This window comes from Dendrobates tinctorius, unplaced genomic scaffold, assembly GCF_039654945.1.
Source record: "Dendrobates tinctorius isolate UK_male_01 unplaced genomic scaffold, ASM3965494v1 ptg000136l, whole genome shotgun sequence".
Taxonomy (NCBI): domain Eukaryota; kingdom Metazoa; phylum Chordata; class Amphibia; order Anura; family Dendrobatidae; genus Dendrobates; species Dendrobates tinctorius.
Window position 1 is genome coordinate 4139638 of NW_027361804.1, and position 7989 is coordinate 4147626.

The following is a 7989-nucleotide window of genomic DNA, read 5'->3' on the forward strand; positions in this document are numbered from 1 at the left end:
GATGTACATGAGGCTCCTCCTACTATAAGGACACAGGTGATAGATGTAGATGAGGCTCCTCCTCCTATAAGGACACAGGTGATAGATGTATATGAGGCTCCTCCTCCTATAAGGACACAGGTGATAGATGTATATGGGGCTCATCCTCCTATAAGGACACAGGTGATAGATGTATATGGGGCTCCTCTTCCTATAAGGACACAGGTGATAGATGTACATGAGGCTCCTCCTCCTCCTATAAGGACACAGGTGATAGATGTATATGGGGCTCCTCTTCCTATAAGGACACAGGTGATAGATGTATATGGGGCTCCTCCTCCTATAAGGACACAGGTGATAGATGAACATGAGGCTCCTCCTCCTATAAGGACACAGGTGATAGACGTACATGAGGCTACTCCTCCTATAAGGACACAGGTGATAGATGTACATGAGGCTCCTCCTATAAGGACACAGGTGATAGATGTATATGGGGATCCTCTTCCTATAAGGACACAGGTGATAGATGTACATGAGGCTCCTCCTATAAGGACACAGGTGATAGATGTAGATGAGGCTCCTCCTCCTATAAGGACACAGGTGATAGATGTATATGAGGCTCCTCCTCCTCCTATAAGGACACAGGTGATAGATGTATATGAGGCTCCTCCTCCTATAAGGACACAGGTGATAGATGTATATGGGGCTCCTCTTCCTATAAGGACACAGGTGATAGATGTACATGAGGCTCCTCCTCCTCCTATAAGGACACAGGTGAAAGATGTATATGGGGCTCCTCTTCCTATAAGGACACAGGTGATAGATGTATATGGGGCTCCTCCTCCTATAAGGACACAGGTGATAGATGTACATGAGGCTCCTCCTCCTATAAGGACACAGGTGATAGATGTACATGAGGCTACTCCTCCTATAAGGACACAGGTGATAGATGTATATGAGGCTCCTCCTCCTCCTATAAGGACACAGGTGATAGATGTATATGAGGCTCCTCCTCCTCCTATAAGGACACAGGTGATAGATGTATATGAGGCTCCCCCTCCTATAAGGAAACCGGTGATAGATGTATATGAGGCTCCTCCTCCTATAAGGACACAGGTGATAGATGTATATGAGGCTCCGCCTCCTATAAGGACACAGGTGATAGATGTATATGAGGCTCCTCCTCCTATAAGGACACAGGTGATAGATGTATATGAGGCTCCGCCTCCTATAAGGACACAGGTGATAGATGTATATGAGGCTCCCCCTCCTATAAGGAAACCGGTGATAGATGTATATGAGGCTCCTCCTCCTATAAGGACACAGGTGATAGACGTATATGAGGCTCCTCCTCCTATAAGGACACAGGTGATAGATGTATATGTGGCTCCTCCTCCTATAAGGACACAGGTGATAGACGTATATGAGGCTCCTCCTCCTCCTATAAGGACACAGGTGATAGATGTATATGAGGCTCCTCCTCCTATAAGGACACAGGTGATAGATGTATATGAGGCTCCGCCTCCTATAAGGACACAGGTGATAGATGTATATGAGGCTCCTCCTCCTATATGGACACAGGTGATAGATGTATATGAGGCTCTTCCTCCTATAAGGACACAAGTGATAGATGTATATGAGGCTCCCCCTCCTATAAGGAAACCGGTGATAGATGTATATGAGGCGCCTCCTCCTATAAGGACACAGGTGATAGACGTATATGAGGCTCCTCCTCCTCCTATAAGGACACAGGTGATAGATGTATATGAGGCTCCTCCTCCTATAAGGACACAGGTGATAGATGTATATGAGGCTCCTCCTCCTATAAGGACACAGGTGATAGATGTATATGAGGCTCCTCCTCCTATATGGACACAGGTGATAGATGTATATGAGGCTCTTCCTCCTATAAGGACACAGGTGATAGATGTATATGAGGCTCCCCCTCCTATAAGGAAACCGGTGATAGATGTATATGAGGCTCCTCCTCCTATAAGGACACAGGTGATAGACGTATATGAGGCTCCTCCTCCTCCTATAAGGACACAGGTGATAGATGTATATGAGGCTCCTCCTCCTATAAGGACACAGGTGATAGATGTATATGAGGCTCCTCCTCCTATAAGGACACAGGTGATAGATGTATATGAGGCTCCGCCTCCTATAAGGACACAGGTGATAGATGTATATGAGGCTCCTCCTCCTATAAGGACACAGGTGATAGACGTATATGAGGCTCCTCCTCCTATAAGGACACAGGTGATAGATGTATATGTGGCTCCTCCTCCTATAAGGACACAGGTGATAGATGTATATGAGGCTCCTCCTCCTATAAGGACACAGGTGATAGACGTATATGAGGCTCCTCCTCCTATAAGGACACAGGTGATAGATGTATATGTGGCTCCTCCTCCTATAAGGACACAGGTGATAGACGTATATGAGGCTCCTCCTCCTCCTATAAGGACACAGGTGATAGATGTATATGAGGCTCCTCCTCCTATAAGGACACAGGTGATAGATGTATATGAGGCTCCTCCTCCTATAAGGACACAGGTGATAGATGTATATGAGGCTCCGCCTCCTATAAGGACACAGGTGATAGATGTATATGAGGCTCCTCCTCCTATAAGGACACAGGTGATAGATGTATATGAGGCTCCTCCTACTATAAGGACACAGGTGATAGATGTATATGAGGCTCCTCCTACTATAAGGACACAGGTGATAGATGTATATGAGGCTCCGCCTCCTATAAGGACACAGGTGATAGATGTATATGAGGCTCCTCCTCCTATAAGGACACAGGTGATAGATGTATATGAGGCTCCGCCTCCTCCTATGGTTGCCGTGGTGACCCGTCAGGACGGGGTGTAAGTGGTGTGGGCGTGTTTCTTACTTTTTTGGGCGTGACTTATCCCCGAGTCACCGGTCAGCTGACACGGATGTGGGCGGGGCGCCGCTGCAGTCAGGTGACCGCCGTATAAGAGGAAGCTGCCGGCGCTCGCTGTCATTGTCGCCTCCGATCTTCGGTGTTTTCATCTCCAGCTGCGGCAATAATCTCCCGGCACCATGGCCCTGAGCGACGCCGACGTCCAGAAGCAGGTGAGCGGGGAGGAGCGTGGGGCCGCGGGCGGACGCTGGGGGGCGCTGCGTCTTCAGGGGCGGCCCGGGGGCCGGAGGCCGCAGTGTCATCAGGAGGAGGCGGTGCGGGGGGATCTTTGTTATGGGGTTTTCCCTTAGGGGGTCCTCTTCTCCTTGTCCGGGGGGGGGGTCTTCCTCTCCTTGTCCGGGGGGGAGGGGGGGGTCTCCTTCTCCTTGTCCGGGGGGGAGGGGGGGGTCTTCTCCTTGTCCGGGGGGGAGGGGGGGGTCTTCTTCCCCTTGTCCGGGGGGGAGGGGGGGGTCTTCTTCCCCTTGTCCGGGGGGGAGGGGGGGGTCTTCTTCCCCTTGTCCGGGGGGAGGGGGGTCTTCTTCTCCTTGTCCGGGAGGTCTTCCCTTGGTTCCCCTGTTCTCGGGTGGGGGCTGCAGTCTCCCCCCCGGTAGCCTCTGCCCCCGCGTTGATGAGTGGGCTCCTTCTTCCTCTGAGTCGCCTGATGTCTCCGGTCACATGATGATCGGCTGCAAATACAGGAACTCCCCCCATCCCCCACCCCCGCCGCTGGGTGGAAATCCTGAGTGCAGATCACATTGGGGACCCCCCTCCCATGTGACGCAGCCGTCCAGCAGTTGTTGGGTTAATGATCCCTTTGTTGGGGAGCAGTGACCCCTGATAGTGCACCGTGCCCCCCTCACTGTGCAGGTCGCCGCTCCGGACCCCCGGGTGGTTTTGTCCGTCACTTGGGCCGGGGCCGAGGTCTGATCAGGACGCTTCAAGGACGGCGGCGGCTGTTTACTGTAAGCGGTGGCCGTGGTGCAGGCGGCTCCCAGAGGTGGTCGGGGACGGTTCCTGTAGGATCTGACCGACCGTCTGTTTACATGAAAACACGTCGTGTGCAGATTTCCCCCCCCCAAGACTAGAGTGTGTACCAGGTGGTGCTGGATGAGCAGACGGACACTGGTGGGAGGACTTGACATTTATTCCACATCTGTGATTGTCCCGGTGTATAAAGACAATAATGGATACGTGCGGCCATTACACCGGGCAGGGGGGGTCCGATGAGATGCAGGGGTGATACATTCCTCGGCTCGGCGGGTGCCGGGTGAGGTGCTGGGGGTGACGCATTCCTCGGCTCGGCGGGTGCCGGGTGAGGTGCTGGGGGTGACGCATTCCTCGGCTCGGCGGGTGCCGGGTGAGGTGCTGGGGGTGACGCATTCCTCGGCTCGGCGGGTGCCGGGTGAGGTGCTGGGGGTGACGCATTCCTCGGCTCGGGGGGTGCCGGGTGAGGTGCTGGGGGTGACGCATTCCTCGGCTCGGGGGGTGCCGGGTGAGGTGCTGGGGGTGACGCATTCCTCGGCTCGGGGGGTGCCGGGTGAGGTGCTGGGGGTGACGCATTCCTCGGCTCGGGGGGTGCCGGGTGAGGTGCTGGGGGTGACGCATTCCTCGGCTCGGCGGGTGCCGGGTGAGGTGCTGGGGGTGACGCATTCCTCGGCTCGGGGGGTGCCGGGTGAGGTGCTGGGGGTGACGCATTCCTCGGCTCGGGGGGTGCCGGGTGAGGTGCTGGGGGTGACGCATTCCTCGGCTCAGTGTCGCGCCTCTCGGGACGCTCCTGGTATAACAATCTCCCCCGTCTGCCTCTGAGTGACAGAAAACTGCTAATAATCCAATTCCTATAGAAGCTGAAATGTCGCAACTCTAGTTCACCGGCCATTTAAAAGAATGACCTTTCTGGGGGTCTTCATAGTGATGGGGGAGCCTTTTGGGCCAGACCCCACATTCTTCCTGATTTCACCATCTGCCGTTGTTCTCGCACAGCTGAGGGTTCGTTACAGATGTGAAGCGGCAGAAAATGTTGGAATTCTTCCTCAATAATGTTCATAGGGTCGGTGCGTATCCCCTGCAGAAAGACCCCAGAAACCGCACGGCCCGGACCTTCCCAGGAGCAGTCAGACCCCTCCAGTCACATAGATGGGGGGGGGGGGGGGGGGAATGTTCTTTTTGGGATGATGGCTTTAAGAATGTTATTCACTGACAGTAAGCGGAGGCGCGGGCTCTGGTGCGGGCGGACGGGTGTCGGCGCCGTCTGTTCTCACCGCCGTCTTCTGTCCCGTAGATCAAACACATGATGGCGTTCATCGAGCAAGAAGCCAACGAGAAAGCCGAGGAGATCGACGCCAAGGTAAAGGGAGCGGGAACGTGGAGGGCCGCGTGTTCCCCCTGAATGGCTGGAGGGCCGCGTGCTCCCCACCCTATATAACCGCATTCGTATGATGACTGTCGGACTCTTGAATGCATAAATGTGGTGCTCCCCTTCAAGCAAATCGGGGGGGGGCCCCTTTAAGACCCTCATATTTTCTGTTCTCCCGTTAGGCGGAGGAGGAGTTTAATATTGAGAAGGGTCGTCTGGTGCAGACGCAGAGGCTGAAGATCATGGAGTACTACGAGAAGAAGGAGAAGCAGATCGAGCAGCAGAAGAAGATGTAAGTGGCGGCAGCTCTATGTGCCGTCTGGGGGGGTCTTCCCTGTGGGGTGGGGGGGTCTTCCCTCTGTGTCGGCTGGGCTAGGGGTGGGGGGCTCACCTGTGTGCTGGCTGGGGGGGGGGGTCTTCCTTGTGTGTCGGCTGGTTGTGGGGGGCTCACCTGTGTGCTGGCTGGGCCGCTGATCTCTACCTGTTTTTACCCGCTACAGTCAGATGTCCAACCTGATGAACCAGGCCCGACTGAAGGTCCTGAAGGCTCGGGACGACCTCATCTCTGTGAGTATCTGGCGATGGGGACACGAGGGTCACTCCCCAGGTTTGGGGGTCTCTGCTGATCATTCTCTCTTCTTCTAGGATTTACTGAACGAGGCGAAGCAGAGGTTGGCCCGTGTGGTGAAGGACACGGCGCGGTACCAGGCGCTGCTGGACGGACTCATCCTGCAGGTGGGGATTGTAGTCACGATACACGGGAGCTCCTCTGCCTTCCGCCTTCTGATCACCATGTTCCCTCCACATCCAGGGTTTCTACCAACTGCTGGAAGCAAAAGTGCTGATCCGATGTCGTAAGCAGGATCTGCCCTTCATCAAGGTGAGAGCCACATCCTAAAAGACATCTCATCTGTGCTGCCTACCCAATTATATACCTGTAGAAACATTGTACTGCGCCAAAGCCTCTGCCTAGTTCTCAAGTTAACATAACTACTGGCAGATGCCACCAGGAGGCGCCCACTTCACAGCTACTGATGTCAATGTACACTCCCCCTAGTGGTGACTGCAGACAGGATCTTATCATGTATCTCTGTATACAGGGAGCTCCCCCTAGTGGTGGCTGCAGACAGGATCTTATCATGTATCTCTGTATACAGGAAGCTCCCCCTAGTGGTGGCTGTAGATACAGTAGTGAGAGTGTGTATGTTGTAATAACAGATCATGTCTATCTACATAACACTTTTTTTTAGCCCTATTTATGGAGTTTCTCTGGCGCTGTAACACGACTCTTGCTCCTGTGCTTGCTGGTCTGTGACATTCCGGTGGACGCTCGCTGGCGCTGAGTATGAAGGCTGTCATTGTTATTATACACCTGTGACTATTTCTTTTCCGCTTCCCTTTTTTCCAGGCCTCTGTACAGAAGAGCATCCCCATCTACAAGGCAGCCACAAAGCGAGAGATTGAGGTGATCGTTGACCAGGACACGCACCTCGCCCCGGAGATGTAAGTGAGCGCTTCTTCTGCCCGTTTCCTGCAGTGACCACAGAAATGACTGTTTCCTCCTCTCTCAGCTCCGGAGGCGTTGAGCTTTATAACGGGGATGGAAAGATCAAGGTGGCGAATACTCTGGAGAGCAGACTGGACCTGATCGCTCAGCAGGTGAGGCCGGGGGGTGGAGAGCAGCATTATTGCTGCGTCCCACCATCGGTTCGGTGCCAGTCCTCCATGCTCTTCATTCTCCCCTACAGATGATGCCGGAGATTCGAGTCGCTTTATTTGGGGCCAACACAAACCGCAAGTTCCTGGACTGAGTGCGGCCGTCCGTTGTACAGAGATCATGTGCTGAATATTTTCCGTTGTCGTTTTCCCATGTGTCGCCTTCTTTGTGTGCTAGATGTGAGGCCGCCGCGGGTTCACTGTCATGGAGGAATCAGGCAGAGACCAACGTGTAGCTGGAAGTAGAGATTCTGCCGGACTCAGTCCCCACCATCCTGTCTGCCGGCCGCCATTGTGATGAAGTCCTATTTTATTTATTACAATTAAACCTGTGACTCTCGCCTCCGTGTCTCGCTTATGAAATGTGATCAGGGGAAGGGAGCGTCGCTGGCAGCACGGCCGGGGGAGAAGGGTCACAAGTAGTGGGGAGAGTTGTAAGCAGTGATTTATTAACGCTTCTGAGGTTTATATTATTACGGTACAAACCAGCGCCGGTGCGGCCTCGCTCCAGGTTCTTTGCCAATCTGGGGAGAACTAAAAGTCCCAGCAGTGCCGATCAGACTGATGTTACGGCCCCGTCAATGATGGCAGCTCCGACGATGTCCTGCAGCAATTGGCTCTTTGGGTTTATTTTTAGTAACTTTATAAGTTGTGGTTTTTAAACTTTGTCACATGATTGCGGTCCACCGATAGACTGGCATGACAGAGGTCTCCAGCAGATCCCGGATTGCTCTGCCCGTGGTCGACACTCATAGCAAGTGAGCATTGCTGCTACATTCAGACAACGGCCACTTTTAGTCTCCCATGGAAACAAGTGAAAAGTTTTTAAAATATAAAAGTTAATCTTCCCCTTTCACCTCATTCAAAACATGACACATATTTGGGATCGCCCGATCTATAAGAAGGATTAATCTGATCGCTAAACGGCGACGCGACAAAAAAAAAAAAACTGTCAGAATTGTGTTTTATTTCATCGCTGCCACATTGCATGAACAGGAGGTCAGAAGAT

At 53.3% G+C, this 7989-nt stretch overlaps 1 protein-coding gene across 1 annotated transcript; it reads left to right on the forward strand.

Moving 5' to 3' along the window:
* The first annotated feature begins 2922 nt into the window (after nucleotides 1-2922).
* ATP6V1E1 (ATPase H+ transporting V1 subunit E1) lies at nucleotides 2923-7320 on the forward strand. The gene is made up of 9 exons (XM_073544119.1): nucleotides 2923-3084; nucleotides 5190-5255; nucleotides 5447-5556; nucleotides 5765-5831; nucleotides 5910-5999; nucleotides 6076-6144; nucleotides 6673-6767; nucleotides 6836-6923; nucleotides 7013-7320. Exons 1-9 carry the CDS (start codon nucleotides 3052-3054, stop codon nucleotides 7073-7075), a joined length of 681 nt encoding a protein of 226 aa, XP_073400220.1. The 5' UTR covers nucleotides 2923-3051; the 3' UTR covers nucleotides 7076-7320.
* Nucleotides 7321-7989: the final 669 nt, after the last annotated feature.